Genomic DNA, 19,787 nt, shown 5'->3' with positions numbered 1-19,787 from the left:
GAACAGTTTCATTCTCAAAACGGATTTCTCTGTGTGTACTCACATGAAAAAAAAAAGAGCAAAATCAAAGCAGTAAAAGAATTTCAGACTGAGCTGAAAGGCTGTGCTTACTTGACAGGGTTCTTGGCAGCATCTGGATCCTGTGCTGTTACTGTTCCTATTACACTGTTTATTGGAACATCTTCTTTCACTTCAATTATATATGCTGGTCTGCTGAACACAGGGGGTTCATCTACATCTTCCACTTGAATTCTGATTGTGGCTGAATCCTTGAATGGCCCCAAGTAGAGGAATCGAGGGTCCACGTGAGTATTGGTGGCTTCCACCTTCAGAATATACAAGTTTTTATTTTCAAAATCCAGTGCCTGGGAAGAGAAACAAACAAACAAAAAAACTTGAGAAGTCTGTGGGGATAGCTGTGCCGAGCAGACAAGGGTATCTAAATAAACTGGGTGATGGAAGCCTGTGCTTGCTTACAAGAGCCTGAACTGGAATTAACATGCCAGAATTGAGAAGAAAGTTGGGGCTCTTTGTGCTGATGGTAAGTTATAGAAAAACAAAACAAAACAAAACCAAAAAAACTTTGGCAGGGAATTCTGTGCCAAGAACTTCCAAATTCATGTTAACTGTACCTTCTTAAATAGCCTCAACTCTTCACGCTTTTTATCCTGTTGGTTTTGAAATTTTGTTGCTTTCTGGACTCTTGACCTTAAGCACCATACACTAAAGGGGGATTCTCTAGGAGCTCCTTTCTAACATGTTGACATTCCGTCACTGAAATGAATCACTGTGTTATTTGGTGTCAGAAGACATTCAGGGCCACCCACATAATTTTATGATAGGCTATGACCGTATCACACTGATAAAATATGATGAAGAAGAATTTAGGAACTATTTCTTACATTCCTTAGAGTAATGTGGGGAGAGACTAGTTATCACACTTTTCTTTTAGGCTGTAGAAGATTCACAGCTTCAGTCACCAGGAGACAGAAATGCAAACAGAGCTAGACTGATATCATAATCAGCCCCTTAAAGGCATCTCTTAAAAAACAAGTAATGACAGGTGTTGTACTGATATCAAATGCAAGTTATGTTTAGAAAATCTACACCATGTCTATTTAGCAATGACTGAACTTGAACTGATGGAGGATGATATCTGTAACCTTATCAAGCTTGCCTGATAGCCCACTGTAAACAATATTTCTCAAACGTTTTCTGACAGCCAACATGCAGCCTAGTAGATGGTGTCCACTGTGATCCAACACAGCACTGTTTTTTGTTTTTTTTGTTTGTTTGTTTTCTTTTCTGAAGGAAAAGCATGCTAATGGGTTTATTAATTGTATCTTTATAGCATGAGACAAATAAATTTGTTTTTGTACTTTGATATGTTATAGCTATACAATTCAATATCTTTTGATGGTGCAAAGCAGGCTGTGTGACACTGAATATTACTGTGGTTTTAACACAACACATTTCTAAGAAGTGAACAAATCCTGGATGCATGATAGAAACAATGTCACAGTTAGGTGACTCCTTGAGTTGTCCTGTAGACACGTTCAGACAGAATTTTCTCAGTTCTATCCCACTTAATAGATTATGTACTCTCAAATTATGTGTGTTATTTTTGTAAAGGAGAAAGCATCCTAATTGTATAAAAGAAAATTTATATAGGTAATATTGCAGAGATAGATAGCAATTTAATAAGCTACATGTTGCACTAAAAATGGAAAGCAATGGAAAATGTGGTAGATACATTTTTTCATGGTATTTTTGAGGTTGGTATGAAGTGTGTTACTATGTGTACCTTTTTGACAGTTATAATTCCTTCCTGTGTGTCCTTGTCTGTGGTAATTCCAAACATGTCATACCCATCACCCTCAGTGATGCTGTATTCAATCTCTGCGTTTTCATCCACATCTGCATCGTTAGCTTTAATCCTGCCAATTGGTGAGTCAGGTGGCGTAGACTCAGGAGCTCTGAATTGGTAGGTGCCTACAGTAAATGGAGGAGGAAACTTTTGTCAGTCAGACTCATGGTATTTTGGACGCTATTTCTGAACACACTGTCCTGTTGGGCATGAACAGATGAGTTGCTGAGTGGCTTTGTCTTTGTACTTTCCTGGTGCAAAAGCATTCAGCCTCTGCCTAACTTTCATAGGGATAAAAGTAACTTATTCTTCTACCTTTTTTTTTTCTAGTATGAAGGGATTTTTTTTTCCTACGTATATGCAACTTCAGCAACGTATGTCCTTTCCTAGATACTATCAGTCAGTGTGAACAGTAACAAAACACTATATGAAAAATGTTTTGAGGTCAAAAGACAAATAAAATATTAAGACCTGCCAGAGGCCAATGCAGTTTAGTATCACTAAAAGCCCACTAAAAGCAAATCTGGCTCAAATGCCTATTACTAATATGCTGCACTGAATTTGTCCCCTGAGAAAAAACTGCTTGGGGAATGTTGGCATTATGAGGCTATATCTTTGGCTTATATACTGAAGACACTCATGTCCAGAGATGTATAATTAACTCATTGGAGGCAGAGTGCTATATTTCCTCTTAACTTGTTTAAATTTAAATGGAAACATTTTGCCCACAGCTAAGAACAGACTTTGAACTTAAATGACAAGTTGCTTCCAATAACATTCCCAGTGACTTAACTGCCAAAGCTTGGTGATTTGTCTGATAGTATCTGCAATTATTTTCTTGAACAGCTGCTCTTGACTTTGACACACACTGACACTCTGATACACACATATACACACAGAGCAGTGTAAGATGAAGCAAAGATGAAGGAAGGAAAAAGAGAGAGGAAGAAAAGTGAATGAACACTGAATCACATTGAATCACTTATGGCAATGAACAATCATTAACAAAAATGGCTTTCTAAAAGATCTGACTCAACTGTTTCCCTTAAATATTACACAGCTGTCTAAATGATCTGAGGCAAGAGGAGGACAATAGGCAGAAATATCTGGTATATTTATATATGTACCTTTGTTTCTGCTTGCAATGAATATAGGAGAACCCACTGATGCAAGTGTTTCCTAGGTAAAAACACTCATTTTGATAGAGTTACTCCGGGGATCATTTTACATTCTTAATTAAATACTTCAAAAGTTAAATATGTTAGACTAGAACAGACTCCTTAAAATGCAGTTGACCACAGAGTCTTTTATAAAAACAATATTGATCAGAAAATATAGATTGTATCAGTCAAAGCTTATAGTTTAATAGATAAGTTTATAGGTAGCAAAGAATAGAAGTTGTTTCTGTTTGTTAATTCACTTCTCGGACTATTTATTGCAGATGTAGTAAAAATATTAAAGGTAAGTTTCCTAATGATTGTAATTAACCTTAGCAAGATCCTACTTCTTGCTTGTGTACTCCCTTTTTCTTTCTCAAGTGAAGTCGTACTCTCTAAATTCATGACAGCAGAAACTTGACTTAAAAAAAAAAAAAAAAAAAAAAAAAAAAAACTAAATTCTTGTTTATTTTACTGTAAAGACTTAGAATATAAATATTCCATACTCTGAGGGAACCGAGGAGGATTGTCATTTACGTCGGTCAGCGTGATGTTCACAGTGGTGGTTCCTGATAATCCGCCCATCTGGCCTCCCATGTCCTTAGCCTGGATGACCACTTGATATTGCTCCCTGTTTTCACGATCCATGTTTAGCAAAGCAGTTTTAATAATACCTAAAATGTGAAAATTAAAAAGTAAACTTCACAAGTAATGTATTGACATCGATGAAGCCTGTTATTAAAAAAAACCCCACATCCTAAGGAACAAAGCAATCTCTGTTGTAATGAGTAAACTTTGCCCAATACAAATATTTACTGTTATGAGATGGCACATTAAATTACAGACCTCTCATATCACCTCTCATGCTGCTGTCTATGTGACAGACACAACAGTAATGACATTCTCAGAAAGATGTTCTACCTATCTGTGAGCAGTGTTATTTTACATAACATCTACACCCTTTCAGTTCCATGCTAAAGTCTCTCACTGAACTGGAAGAAGGCTCATTGTTTGTTATAATGCACTCCATCTTTTTTCTCCTGTTCTGTCAGTATTTTCATTTTGACAGAAAAAAAAAGGAAAGAAAGAAAGAAAGGAAATAAGGGAAAAAGCTAACTTCAGCAATACATCATTAAAGAGGCAATACGACAACATTAAAATGGGAGAAGTTAATTAAAAAGGCTGTAAGCCCAAGTATATATATTTCTATTTATACATTAATTTAAATGATTTTGCCAGTCTGTTCCTTCTTCGAAGGTGCAAAGTCATTTTTAAGCCCAACTTCTATTGAAATTCAGTCATTTAGATTTACCACGAAGCAAAATGCTTGTGTTCTGGCTGGGTATCTTAAGGCTAAGAACTGACTCCTTTGTAGACAAAAGGGATGAAATCCAAGCACTGAAATCCATGGGAAAATTCATAACAGCTTCAAGAATGACTTATTTGACTCTAGGAGTTTTGCAATTGATTTCCATGTGAGCACGACCAAGTCTGTGGTTTACCTTGCTTCCCTTCCATTCCTCATACAACCTTCTTGCTAAAAGGTTATTACTGCTAAACTCCTGGGTGCATTATCCATGTTATAACTCTAAGAACAGATATTATACTTTCCAAGTGAGAATGCATGCATCAGTGCAGAAATCCTCTTTCTTGTACTATCTAATACCTCATGCTCCCTTTGATATTGGCTTCCCTTTTTTTCATATGTATTTTTTTTCATCTCACGTTTTTCTCTGACATCTCATCTTTACCTTGCCCAAGTCTCTAAGATTTAGATAAGAAACAATTTTAAAACCTGATTAATTGTCTGGAATGCCATTCTTTTCCTGTAAGGATGTTGAGGACAACCATTATCTCTAGCTTCAAGCAAACTATCAGAATGGATATTCCTATTTAAGGAGTCTCTTGAAATCTTTTATTACTTGTAGAAGTTTGACATAAGTCCTGAGATTATCTGTGTAGTGGGATAGTGTAGTAGTACAGCAGATTTGATCAATCAGAATTCACATGTTTTACACACACAGGCTGCAAAGCAGTCTGTTCTTCAGCCCATAAAAAATTCTAGTCACTGTGTATAATTTAAATATATTCCAAAAACAGAACTCAGAAGTTTGCAATTCGTGATCTGCTAGTGTAGCTCAACAGCCAATTTTACCTCTTCTATCATTATTCTTAATTAAGATTTCTTTCATAAAATTAGCATTAAAGTGATATGTTGCAGATGTACAGAAATTATTATTACTTTAAACAAGTTTTGAAGAAGCAGGAGGGAAAAAAAAAAAAAACAAAACAACCAAGCAAACCCTCAGTCTTAATTTAGCCATTATGAAGATATTTAAGGATAAAGCACTTTTTTTTGCACACCCACCTGTTTTCTCATTTTCTTCTAAAAGCCAACCTATTTGGTTTAATTTAAGCATCTACAGCAGTCTCTGTACCACTGCTTGTTAAAAATGATTGAAAACTGTTTCACATTCAGTACTAATCGTATTTATTAGATTTTGCTTTTAGATTAAAATATTGTAGGTGTCATGTTTACAGATGTATCGCTCAATTAAGTTTGTCAGATTTTGCACTGAATAAGATAAAATCTCTTTGAAGTTTTTGACTAATATGTCCTAGCTTGGCTTAGCACGTCATTTTAAATTGCAGACATTGTCACAGAATGACAGACAAAGTCTTCTGACCTGTCTCGGATTCTACGGAGAAATATGGTTGTCCCTGGAGAATGCTGTAGACAACTTTAGCGCTGTTCCCATATGTAGGATCATCGGCATCAGTTGCAGTGACTTGTACAACAAAGGTACCTGCAATGATAAAAGAAAATAAAAATCTTTTTTTTTTTTCTTTTTTTCTTTCTCATGGCTGAGACAGTTTATGATAAAGAAAAGCATAGCTGAGGTTCAAGCCAAACATGTGGCAAAAAGTAGAGATGTCCTTATTTAGTAGGAGTTATTCTGCTCTCCAGTTTCTAAACTAAAATAATAGCTGGATTTTTCTCAGTTCATTAAACTGCAGTTATCAATTGGATACATAAATCCTTTATCATAAGTTTTAGGAACAAATCGGAAACCCAGCTTTCATTAGATATGGAAGATGTTTAGAGTTTGAATCTGGCTCAAGAGCATACTTTCACAAATTTACTCAAGCTTGTAACAGGTTAAATTAAAATTTACTATTAGACTTTAAGGTGTTCAACATCAGAATGTAAATCTGTTTTTTTTACATATCTTTTAGAGAAATAAATGTTTTTGAATCCTGGTCAAAGTGTTAACAAATGTGATAAATGAGCTTAAGTTTAAAGATTTTAAGCAGATTTGTGAATAAAGCATTCAACTTCACATACTAAAATGTGAATATTAGTTTCTCTCTTCACCAGGTGAGGTTACATCTGTGTGACAAGTCCCATGAATGAGAGAATATGCCCTAAAGTCTTTATTTTCATATTGCTTGAGCTTTATTTTAATCTCATTCTTGATTGTGATTAATTAATATTTCTGTCTCTGGGTATTTTTTCAGATTAGAACTATGCCTCTTGCCATTCAATCATCCATTTTTCTCTGACAAAAAATCAAAATGACCTTCCTAAGAATCTGAGAGAAAAATTCAAAACCTGCGAACTTCCCTGAAAGAGATCCAACCATAAGTCATATTTCAAGGAATTATCTCTCCCTCTTTTTTATTTTAATTCATTCTGATGGCTTGATATCTTTGAACAAACAAATGGAAAGATTTAAATGGACATCAGTTGACTTTGTAGCTCAGTTTTTTTGCCTAATAAAAGCAACAAACTTAATAGGAAAGTAATGACATATCTTAGAATTAATGATGAGTTGACTTGGCTCACAGTTTTCTTTCCTGAAGTGTGTACGGTCACTTCTGCATCTCTCCTTTTGCACTTCTTTTTTATGTTCTTGAACTAAACAACGTTAGCTGAATAGTTCTAGGGATGGTGTTGACCCATGTAGGTGATCGTATCTTAACTACTCTTACACTGCAACTAAATCATGTTATCAGTGTATGCTAAACTCTTTGAAGGTGTCCTGTAACAGAGGTCAGCTCAGCTTACTTGCACTGTGAACTAAACAAGAATGCGTTAACTTACTTATCCTGTGGCACAACAGAAGAAGCGTATTTTACTCATCTGATACTTTTGTTTTCAGCAAACTATTGTCACTAATTCCACTGGACACAGATTTTTTTTATTGGCTCAATTACTTCTACTCATCGCAAACAGCAGATGTCTGCATTCATTACCTTTCAGTTTGGGGCCCTTAATAAAATCTACAGAAAGAATTCAGATCAGATACAGAAATTAACTGTTAGCACCTACCAACATCTGACATTTCTGGAATGCTGGCATTGTAAACATCCTTTGTAAACATTGGCTCATTGTCATTGATATCATGGATCTTGATGATGAACTCAGATTCTGGTTCCACTGGTCTTCCAGTTCTTCGATTTATAGCCTGGGCACGAAGTATGTATACAGGCTTCTCTTCTCTGTCCAGTCTCTTTGTGGCTTGGATGTCACCAGTGTTTTCATTGATAATGAAAAGGTCTCCTGCTCCATCTCCAGAAAGGATATACTTAAGTGATCCATCTCCTTTATCCTGGTCTGAATGCAGCTGGTGGTGAAATGAGAATAATCAAGAAGGGGGGAAAATAAATAATTGAGACACAATTCTACATATTTCATCTCATTATCATGATGCAGGTTTGTCAATACCTAGCCAAAAGGCTGTACACTTCTTTCAGGAAATAAGATGATACCTCAGTAGGAGGACTGAATGGATGGAATGGTATCTTGATGTTGGATTTGAAGTTGTTTTCAGTATTATAAAAAAAATCTCTGGGGAAACCTAGGAACTGGAGTTGCAGATGACTTTCCAAAGCTGAGCATATATCAATCAAATCTAAATAATAGGGGTTTAAGTGTTATTCTGTGAATATATAGGATAGTAATCTCCAACAGTTGGAAAATCTGCAGAATCACGAATTGTAGTCAAAGAAAGAAAAACTAGCCAGGGCAGTCACTTCTTGAGTTCAAATTCTGTGTGCTGTGCTTTGATGACTCTGGACTACATACAAATAAGAGTGAAAATACACAAATTCACAAATGCAGCAAATAAGAAGCAGAGGCAGCACATGTACAAGGCCATTCCAGCACTGGCAATGAAGATACCAGTCACCTTATCCAAAGGGACACTGACCAAACTAAAACAAGGTGAGTGCAAGGGAAAGTAGAGAATAATGGTAGTTAACAAACAGCACCTGAGCTTTCCCAGGAGATTTCCCTTGCTACTGAAAGTCTGCTTAATGCACATACAAGGTACAACAGATTAAATACTACTCTGAAGGTTGTTCCTTTGGTAAAGGTATATTTATTCCTTTGGCCTTAAAATAAATGTTAATCAAGTGTATTTTATTTTCTTGTTACATGAAATAAAAAAATATATTAAAGTGACTTCTAAGTTTGGGGAATCAGTGACAAAATTCATAGGAGAAAAGCAGCAGATTCCTTCAAATTGTTGTTTTCATAGCAAAGATGTTTATGAGTAAGAAGAGTTGAACTTTCTCAATGAACTCTTTGCTTCTCTTTCTGCATGCAAATATGAAATATATATATATATGTAGCTGAATGTGTGGTGAAGTACTTAGCATTGCTGGATAGAATTCTTTGTAGAAGAGAAAGGTGTGTACGCTGAAAGAATATAGAGTATTATGATCTTTACAGGTTTTACCACTGCTTGGCTATTCCCCAGGCACACTGGAAGGGCAGCCTCCAGTGTGACTGTATAGCCAATGTTTTGGGTTTCCTCCAACCTTCTATCCAGACCAGTGCTATGCTGGAAGCCTATTGACAGCCACCTGGTGGCATGGTGCTCCCTCATGGGTAGTTACGCCTGTGGTCCCTACAGAAAGCATGATGAATGCAACAAGTCCATTTTATAAGGGTAAAACTCTTTGTTTTTATACAAAAATGTTTTTATATAACATTTTTTCACAAAGGTTTTTATATAAATGTTTTTATACAAAACATAATTTTAAAAAAAGTGTTAAATAGAACAAAATACATGAACTGTAGAACAGCAAATCATTACCAGACGTGCCAAGGCACATCTCCTTCAGGGAGAAAATGGGCATTCAGTGTAATTTTGCACGGAGCCTTCCTCTTGAAAATAAGAATATTGATAGCAAGCTTGGATGCAATATTTCATCAGGAGATTTCAAAACACTTCACAAAAGCAGTCAATCACATTTGCTTTGTTTTTTTGAATAGCAAAGTGTAGAAACTTGGAATTTCCAAAAAGACTGTCTTGGAACTCGGAATACAGTTCAGATCTCCTGAGTCCTAGTCAATTGGCCATCAAACCTACAGAAATGATATGATTTACCAGATACATCTTAAGCCTCTGAAGAATATCTGTTAGATCTGCCTGTTAAGAAGTCAGTCTATAAGTCTACTGTGGAAAGTAATTGTAATTGGATATTTGAGTATAATTTTCTCAAAGGCAATTTGCAAAAAAGAAGGCATAAAAATAACTCTTATTTAAAAATATGTATTTTTTTTATGACTGTCTCACATCCAGATACTCAATTTTTGTTTGCCTTGAAAGCCGCTTTAATTTTTTCTGTATCATAGTGGGAGAAAAACAGCCCTTGGTAACAGACTATCATTAATTCACACAAATCATGGAATAGTGCTGTTGTGAGACTTGTTATAGGATGAACTCCCAAACTCATTTTTATCGCCATTTTAATTAAAACCGGTTTCAAGGAACAAAGTAGCAAAAAAGGTCAAGCTAGAAGGGGTGTTGGAACCATTGGGAATTGTCTTCCCTAGTATTCTTTAAGGAGTCCAGATACCTGCAGAGCTAAAAATGAAAACTTGTGTGATTTTTCAGTCAATTGTTTATGAAATTTCCACTCTTCTCCCATAACTAACCTATCAGTGTAAGATGAACTGTGGCTCTTGAATATCAAGACAATGTACATCTCAATGTACCTACTCACTAACGTTAAGAATGAAGCGATTTTCATGGAAGGTTCAATCTCTAGCTTTTCTGCAAAAGCAGTAACTTCTGAAAATAAATATTTCCTATCACAATGTTCTTTCCAAATCTAATATTCTAATACCTTCAACTTTCCTACTTTCCTAAGACATTACAGAACAGAGTAAGTGCTCAGCTGGCCAGAAAGTAAGTGGCTTATCTGCTTAAGAGTCAGATCTAGGGAAGGTCATGTCCCATGTATGTTATGTAGAGTTAAGGCTGTCTGAGCATCTACTCATCAGTCCCAACAGTGACCTTCCAGTGTGCCATCATGTGTGGCCTGAAGAACATATTTCATAAAAATTCTTCATAAAGGTATGATTATAATACTTAAGTAAATTATGATAGTTATTTAACCGCTGAACATCAGGGTTGTTTTGTTTTGTTTTCTGTTTTGTTATGTTTGTTTTTGTGTAATAGGACAAAATCACAACACCAGCATGAACTGCTTAATAGCTAGGCCAAAGTAGTTTGAATTTTGTTCCTTTCTTTTTCAGAAAACAAAATGTTGTTTTTATATGTTAGAATAAACAAACAGATCTCCAGGAAAGTTTCTCATGGATGATAAATTTGCAACATTTACCTCAGAGGAAAATATCTAGAAAAACAATTTATTATTACAGATTATATTATCTGTGCTTGACTGTTTGCTTGTATAAAATTTTACTCAGGCAAAACCATTCAGCTTTATTTTTTTAAGTGTCAATTTATCTTGAAAGCAATATTTTGCTTGTGTGAGCTATATGAAGTGAGAGATTACTACTCCAACCATGTTAAAAAAAATAATTAGGAATAAAATTTAAAGGAGGAACAAATGGTGCGAGATTAGACCAAAAGAAGGGCCTGGAGGAGAGATGCACTTAAAAATGCAGCTGATGGTTTTGTATATAAAGTCTAATGCAACTGTTATGAGGATAAAATGAGTAGTGGAAACATCCCCGCTTTCCTTTGCAGTTGATGGTATTTTTGCTACCCAGACCCTTCATTTCACAGGAAGTTTGCTGTAATGAAATAAGCATAGAAAGTATATTCCAAGTACTTTCAGCAGGACAGATACGAGACATCATAGTTTCACTCTTTCTATTAACTCATGTTGCAAAAGAGTGTCCATTATCCTCTGCATAAAGTTATTCATGGGCCAGATAAATGGACCATGGCAGGTAATCATGAGATAGAATAAAATACTGTGGGATGCAATATTCATGTCAGCTGGGTTGTACTACATTACTGCTCCTCGATACGAATTTACTATGGCCAAAAGTTTTAAGGCTCTACTTAAAGTTAGATTTTTTTATTTCTAGAGGAACTCGATGTTACTCAACAGCATTCATCTAATTTGGTGACAGAACTGAGCAATACCCCAAAGGTAAGCAAAATTGAGAAGTAGTAAGTTGCAATAAAAAGCAAATGCTTCTGCAATTGAACTATATTCATATTATAGTAAATTGATTCACTCAGAATGTTCTCTGGACACTTTTGTGAAATCACCTATCAATCACTGGCTAAGGCTGAGGATGAACGACAAATTAAAGATTTTATTATGCCCTAGGCATACTTTCACTCATTTTACTTTAATGCCACTGTTACATGAACCATCTTCTTTGTTTTTAATGATTTACAGTAAGATAAAAACTATCCAGTCTTTTTCTCTCTTCTCCCCTTGGGAATATTCTGACCCAAGACATTCAAATATGGCTGCCAGAAAGAAAGTAGGGCCTCATTGCTCTGGTAACAAATATACAGTTGTTTAAAAAGACTGCAGGACTACAGCATTAGCTACCTGTATTTGACTTTGTACTCATTGTTACCTACATAATTAATTTAAAAGGAAAACTTCTTATTTATTACAAGGAGTCCCAATCTGAAGCAGCCTTGCTCTCCCCACTGTCACTGACAGAAGCCCCCAGAAGCATCAAGGGTGATGACAGAGGTGTCTTCTCAGCATGGAGAGGTATGTGAAAGCTGTGCTCAAAGTATTTGTGCTATGAACACCTTTTTTTTTTATTATTATTATTTTTTTTAGAGTGAGTTTGTTTACAGCATTTGCGTTCATCTCTAACACACGGTATTGCTCAACTTCAAAGGAACTCCAGAAAAATTTTACCAGGGTTTCAAAAATTGAATCAGGCCTATGCTACATAAATAAGAATTATTTGAGCAAAGTGCGGGAAAAAATTAAGGGTGACTTTCATGTAATTTTGTAAAAAGATTATAAATTGAAATGGCATGAAAGCAGCAGATCAAATTGGCATTAAGTAGTGCAATTCATTAGTGTTTGTCCTTGGTATTCTATGCTACAAGAGCTGTGCTCTAAAATGTCAGAGCATGCACAACAGAAGTAGTGTCACTGTGTTTCAATGCTGGCGAGGGCCAGGGGCTCCCCGGGTGGGCCAGGAGGCACCAGGTAGGCAGGGCCTCACCAAGAGTAGGGAACCAGGGGTACCAAGCATCTCTCTCAGGGCAAGGCTGTGCTGTAGACCTGCAGGTTGTCTCTCTGGGCAGGGCTGTGAGGAACTGGAGCCCAGCTGTTCAGCAGTCTTGCCGGCCCAATTACAAATCGTGCTAAATTCACCTTGGTATGAAGCTATATGAAACTGCAGTACTAAAACTTGATAATGAAGGTGAGACCTCCTGTATTATAATAGGTTAAAATTAAGCTCTGATTTTTATTTTGTGTGTGTGTGTGTGTGCGTTATAATGGAATGCATTAGACAGAGGCAGCTTTCCAGCACACATATTTGTAATGAGGTTTTACTGAGAATGTACTTTTATAGCTTTGGTAATTAAATTCCAAAAAAAATTGAAATTACAGGCCATGGATATTCTCCAGAATGAAATAACATCCCTACTCTACCTCGCTCTGTAACACTGATTTAAACAGCATAGTTAATCTCATTCATGAAATGGCTTTAGGTTGTATAAGACAGCTGTAAATTGCAGTTTAGCTCCCACTAATGTCGTATTGCTGGTTATGATAACTGGAAATTCGGTGGGTAAGGTGGTTTCCATCCATCCTACAAATCAAGTTCCAATTCCTGTTGTGAATACAGCCCCCTGCTCCCTCAGTTTGAATGCAGTGCCTGAACCTCTACAATCACACAAGCCAATTGACCTTGGGATGTACATACTAAATCATCAACCTACAATTATCCAGAAATAAGCTGCCTCATGTCTTATTGTTTGTTTGTATTTATAAAAGGAACTTGCTATTCTGGGACTGCTGTGGCCACGTTTTTGTTTCCTAGCACCACAATGAAATAGAGAGCAATTATTAAAGTGGCAAGTGGGCAGTTGGTATGCAGTTAACATAAAGAATCAGTGGCTTACACTTGGCAGTATTCATAGCAATGATTTCACTCCAAATTGAATAGAGCAGCAAAGCTCTGTCAAGTAATGAACAAATTCAACCACATGTGTTGCTTGAGGTCACACAGTGTGATGCTACAGTAAAACACTAAAAATACTACGATGTTATAATATTGCACAGTTTCTCTTTCAGAGTAATAACTTTCTTGAAATCTTCCCTACCTATCCCTATAAAATCAACAAACACTGTCAATTAGTATAATAATTAACACCAGTAGTATCATCAAATAATCTTGCCTAAAGCTTTTGCTGAGCTTAGTAACTCAGTGTTTAAAGGAAAAAGATATTTTTTGTTCATTAGATAATAAGTACTTAAGTATATATTGCTGAAACTTAAGTAGATCTTTATTTGCTTCTTAAAATACTCCCAAATCATTATTTGTACTTCACATACCTACATAGGCATTCACTGTGTCATGTGTTACTGGGACAAATACTTACAGAAATAAGTTATTTCAAGCCATGAAAGAGCCTTTCTTTTAAGAAGATAACCCACAAGATCCACTGGAAGATTCAGAGTCACAGAAATAGCAAATTTACTATGGATGTATGTGCCATGTTCTTATGGCATCAATTATGGAAAGCACCACCTCCTTTCCTGGTCCACATAACCTTTCTATCTGACTCATACTAGTGCAAAATTACCATTACATGCTATTTCATACTTCTTGCTCTATCCGCTTCCTCAGAACCTCTTAGCAAAATGCTAAGCTTCTTCTCATGTCCCATAAATCCTGACTGGAAAAAAAGACAGAATATGCTGAGGTCAGTGGTGGCTTGGTTTATACGCATATTTGCAGCACGGCCAGCTGAGCAGTCATGACAAAATGTAGGTTTCTTTACCTTATGCAGCTACTGTTCTTCCAAACTGTAATGAAATGAGTGTTTTCAACACCTTTATTCCTCTATAAAATTTAATTAGAAGTGGTTAATGGACTTAAAAATCGATTTGAGAGGCCAATGGACAGAGTACAGAGCATTGAGCTTAGTTATCTGCTCAGGTCACATACTTGGAAGGTTAATTTAAGATACAGGTACCTACCCTTTCATTGTTTTGTTACTTCAAAAATTTAGCTCAATTTTCTGGTAAATGGGAGAACTCTAAAAAAGGATTCAGAAGAAATGGGAGAAATGTGCTACAGTACTTGCAAATTTTCTTAGAGTTTAGAGAAACTAAGGGTTGATTCCTTTCTATTCTTATGTAAAGCAATTTGAAATTTATATGAAGATTTGTACTCTACAGCCTCAAAATAGGATTTTGTCGTTTCCATAGAAAGTAAATAAACAACAGGAAAAAAAGTACTGACAAGATGAAAAGAAAAATGCTAAGAGACTCTACCAGGGCACAGCACCATAATTCCAAACGTACAGCTGCCAGAAAGAGCACTTCCATACAGGGGCTTTATTCAAACTATTATGACAGGTGCTTAAAATTAGATACCCTCTTTTTCACATCTCCCCACTAACCAAAGATTAGTTTACTTCAAGGATTAGTTTACTTCAGTGATTAGTTTACTATAGTTAGAATAGTTACTTTACTGCAGTTAATAGTGTAAGCCTGGATACGGTTCAGTATGACCAATTCCTAAGTACTTGAATTTAAGACAATTTTAATTTCTTGCACCAAGATTGTTTTTCTGTTTCAAGAACCTCCTCCCACTTGCTTATATTCTTTCTCTTCCAACATCTATGAATAATGATATATACTCTCAGTATTTTTCTTTGCAAGGCTGCCAGCCTACATGCATTCCACCTGTGTAAAATGGTCACTTTTCAGTCCTCAAATAGAATCCTGTTTAAAATGCTAGTCTTTCATTTTTTTCAGTTTAGTAGATTCCAAAAGAATTCCATGAAGAGAAGGCCAGATATGGTGTTTCTAGTAGTTCCATGTAGTTTTCCTTGATTGGTCCATTTCAGTTGGCCTTTATTTCTGTATGAATACAAACAGGTCTTGAATAGCAATGTTAGTATTTTTCTATATCTTTTAGAAATAAGTAGATACATTTGTCATTTTTGTTGCTAAGTTTAAGTAGCTTCTTCTTGATATCCCAGGACTGACATCAAGGCTTTTCTAATATACGACCATTCATAGTGTACAAGAATATATATTTTTTTTGTTGGTAACTCCTATTTTATCCTGTTTCCTTTCCTTCTTTCTTCCTGCAAGGTATTCTGGAAACAGTTATAGCAGAAATGCTATAAATCAGGGCTTGACCCAGTGATTGAGCACCTGGTGGGAAAAGCAAGGCCAATCCAGGGGAGCTCAGGTGCAAGCACTGTGCCTTAGTGACCAGAAGGGGTAGAGCCAGGATGCATCCTTTCCTGGACCTCACTGAAGGGTTGGCAATGGAAGCAAGGGTATTTCAGTGTAGATCCCTACCTGCTTGGTGGCTTCTAAAAGTAAGTATGTTTTGTTTTTTTCTTTCTTTTGTTTCTATGCCTGTGGCTGCTATCATTGAGCAAATCCTTACTTGTTGTAGCCTAGGACTTAGCTATCCCACTGTCGTTGCTGTGTATTCCATTGCATAACAACAATAAGAGGTATGATAAGAGTACTGAAATCAAGCATGAAATACTGAAGTAATATCTTAATGATACAGAGAACTGAAGAGTTACTAAGGATAAATAAAATCTATGTGAATGGTTAGAGTTATTGGAATTTTTCTTTAATCTGTAAGGGGTTCCAGGATGTTGGAATAAAAACGAAGTAGAATAAGAAATAGAGCAGAAAGGACACCTGAAATAAGAATTTAACATTTGACCAGGGTCAGGAGACAAAGTGCTTTTTTTTTTTGACCCCTCCAGGCTTGTGTTCTCCAGGTAGGCTGGAAGGCTCTTCTTATTCTTTTGTGAGGGTTATAGGTGAGACTGTAAGGTCTGAGGTAGATCTTCACAATTAGTTGTCTGATACTGTGATTCTGGGGATGTGGGACAGGCTGCCCAAAGAGTAGCCAGGAACTTGCTGTCCTATTTAAAATGTCGAAAACTAAGAATAAACACCCATACTCTGCTGACTCACACCTTTGTTACACACCCTTCAAGATCACAAATGGTTTTCTACCCTGAAGTGCAAATATGCAGCCACAGCTAATCAGCTTTGCAAAAAATCAATTGAGAAGTGTCAATCCTTTCAACATTGCCGAGGGCCTATCAACTCTTATCCCTCTTGGGTTCCACAACTGCTGCTGCTCTTCAATTTGATTAAATAGGGACAATGGCACAAGAGCTTTTTGTCCTGAACTGCAGTATATCAAGCTGGAAAGATCTGTTATTTTGTTGCTCCCTCACTCTAGGGGGTAACTTTCCATCAGATCTTAAGGATTATTGAACAAAGCTGCAAACTAAGTAAAGGTGTCTCCATGTACTCCTGGGCTGAAAGATGCTCAGCCCTTCTTTGGTAATGCAGTCTTATTTGTCCCTTTTGCTATTATCTCTAAACGCAATTATAACAGGAATTCACTAAGTTACAACAGACAAATAGGTCTTTAATTTATAAAGCACAATACACTTCTGTGTCATGTCTGATCATCTCTATTCATAAGGGTCCTTGACTTTCACTTTCTTTTATCAAAATTCTTGCTTTCTTTGAACTACTACATAACCACAAGAAAGAGACCCAATCTCACTTTGCAGCTATTAAAGAACTGCAAGCCATTATGCTTCTGAGTACTGATTTCTCTCACTTAAAAAAGAATATACATATGTTGTAAAATGATTTCTACAGCTTTGCTTACTGTTTGGTTCATCAAGCTATTGCCTGAAAGATTACAGAGCCCTGTTCACCTAAACTGTGGTGGTCATAACAAAATAGCATTGTACAGACTTCTAGAATTACCTTCACAAAAGCTTGGAGATCTGTTTTTTATTCGGTTTTCAATTCCTTATGAACAGACGAAGCTGTTTAAACAATCTGCTTTTCAGTTCATCTATTTCAGCATCTGGCATTTCTCTGTTGTAGTGACCACCACTTTTTTTTTTTTTTTTTTTTTTAACTGTTTGTTAGAAACAGTACCTGGGAGACAGGAGGCTTAGTTTATCTGAGTCATCAGTACCCAGTGACTGAAAGGCATAAAGGGCTTAGCCACCCTAGACTTGTCATAGCTTAGCTATGGTAGCTGAGGTACTAAGAATACTTTCTTGCATGTAAATCTGAGCAGAAGATTAGGAGAGATTAAAAATTGTTTTATTAACTGATGTGTACACTTCAGTGGTCAGCAATGAAAATTCAACCCATTGAAGCTTTGAAAGCCATAAAGAGGTGTATAAGTCATTTTATTTCAGGAGACGGATTATCATTACTCCATGTTTCCTACCATAACTGGATTGTCAGTCATTGGTTTCAAATATGAGTCTTAAGGACTAAATGAGTTTAACACATAACGAATGACTTCCTTGGCATTAAAAAAAAAAAAAAAAAAAAAAAACCACAAAAACAAATGAGTGAAACTTGTTTAAGTGCACCTCTGTGCACTTAAGTGTCACTTAAGTGACAGAGGACAAGGTATACAGTGGAAAAGTAGGCTTGTATTTGGAAATGCAGAACTTACTGATTTTAACATTGTCTCTTTCAAAGTCTTACTGGCTGACCTTATATCACTATTTGATGCATTCTATTCTAATGTGATTTGAATCTTAGGTGTAATTTGTTCTATGCTAGCTTGTGGAAAAAATTGTTTAAGTGAAAGCAAAGAAGATTCTGTAATGCTAGAAAATATAATTGCTCTTGTGTTTATTATCTACCTGCTGAAGGTCACTGTCACTATATTAACTAAAAGAAGAGATAGATGGGGGAATTTCTGCACTCTGGACCGGTTGTATTAGCTCAATAGCATCTGGAGGTATTTTAAACTTATGACTTTGTACTAAAATAAATATGTGTTTTCTGTCAGGTGAGCTGTGGAGTTATGGAAAGTTAAATGCCTAATTTGTAACAACTTTCAGTGGGAGTGCAATGAGCCTCTAAAGAAAAGCATGCTTCCCTGGAAATCTCTTCCCTAAATCCCCATTTTTCAATGGGAGTTGAGAAAACAATTCAAGAGCACCTGCTTCCCTCGCAGCTTTTTTTTTAAAGTCAGAACAAAATTGTTCCTTTATCCTGACATTCTTTTATATCTCAAAGAAAGGTATGTGCACGGGAGCAGATGTCTACAGCAGAGTTAATGTGCCTTTACTCTTTCAGTTTATTTAACATACTAACTGTGTCCATTTTCAAGAAAAGATGCTCACTGAGCCCAGAGGCTAACACAGACATGTTGTGTTTTAAAAATTACATGAGAGTAAGGTATCATATGAGTTTGTACATGCACATAGCCATTTAATGGCAGAATACTTTCATGGGTCGATCTACATATCTTTGAGGGTTTCCAATGACTTTAATGGAACTTCTATCATGTACTGCATTACTCAGTCAAAAAAAAAGGAAAACTCAAATAATAGTAGCTGGCAGCAGACATTTACTGAGATTAGGAGTTTTTTGGTTGTTCTTGTTTTGTTGCTTTACTTCTTTTTCCCCCCAAAAAAGACTACATGCACTTTTGTAACTAATAGGCTGTCTTAGCATACATTCCTTAATCTTTAATTTACCTGATTAGTATAGTTAATAAAATCAATCTGTGTTACATATTCAGCTTTAATTGCCTTTATCATCTTAGGAAATTTACCCAGGGTCAATTGCTTACTCTTTAGGAGAGATCTGAATTATCCATTTCACTGAAAATTTCTTAGACTCATAAACTTAAAAATTTTTTTTTTTTTTTTAAATCTCTCAAATCATCCCACAGCAGCTTGAATTTAATATTACATCAGCGTTGCTCTTTCTTTGTAGATATAATGCAGATTCATAAAGCTAGATGAAGAAATGCATTTTTAATTTAGTAAAAACCTCTATTCCTTGAGTGGGAAGAAGGGTAGGGGAGATATTCCTTAATGGTGAACTAGGAGGAAAAAAAAAATTGCTTGGCCTAATATCCAGAAATGTTTTTTATTGGGATACGGTTGAATAAAACATCAGGCTTCTTCAGTAACAGCTTTTTTTCTGTTCCCTGATGGATGTGCTTGAAAGCAAATGCTCATCCTTTGCTTACTGACAAAGGTGATCCCTTGATATTCTGAGCTGCACTTGATGCTGACAATCAAATCCAGAGGTATGTGTACGAATTTTATATGCTGTATAAAATTGTGTGGAAGGGTGGAAAGTAGGGATTGGAGAAGTGAGGCTATAGAGAAACATTCAAACAAATGGGGAACTATATTCTGATTTAAATCAACATTTAACAAAAATGAAATAAATTTATAACCACAAGTTGAGTCTTCAATCTGTTTGCCTACCTGGCTTGTCTAGTT

General features: G+C 35.9%; 1 protein-coding gene across 1 annotated transcript in view; it reads right to left on the bottom strand.

Annotated features, from left to right (window-relative positions):
- The window catches only part of LOC122172028 (cadherin-6-like), a 102,215-nt gene that overhangs the window by 23,362 nt on the left and 59,066 nt on the right, over positions 1-19,787 (bottom strand). Inside the window, 5 exon segments of the mRNA XM_042840016.1 lie at positions 112-365; positions 1,805-1,992; positions 3,531-3,698; positions 5,712-5,831; positions 7,358-7,652. Of these exon segments, the coding sequence (XP_042695950.1) occupies positions 112-365; positions 1,805-1,992; positions 3,531-3,698; positions 5,712-5,831; positions 7,358-7,652 (1,025 nt within the window).

The sequence above is a fragment of the Centrocercus urophasianus genome, unplaced genomic scaffold (assembly GCF_019232065.1).
Source record: "Centrocercus urophasianus isolate 14NV4802_14NV808 unplaced genomic scaffold, USGS_Curo_1.0 seq_11, whole genome shotgun sequence".
Classification (NCBI taxonomy): Eukaryota; Metazoa; Chordata; class Aves; order Galliformes; family Phasianidae; genus Centrocercus; species Centrocercus urophasianus.
The sequence above is the reverse complement of the archived record's forward strand: the minus strand, read 5'-3'. Positions and strand labels throughout refer to the sequence as shown.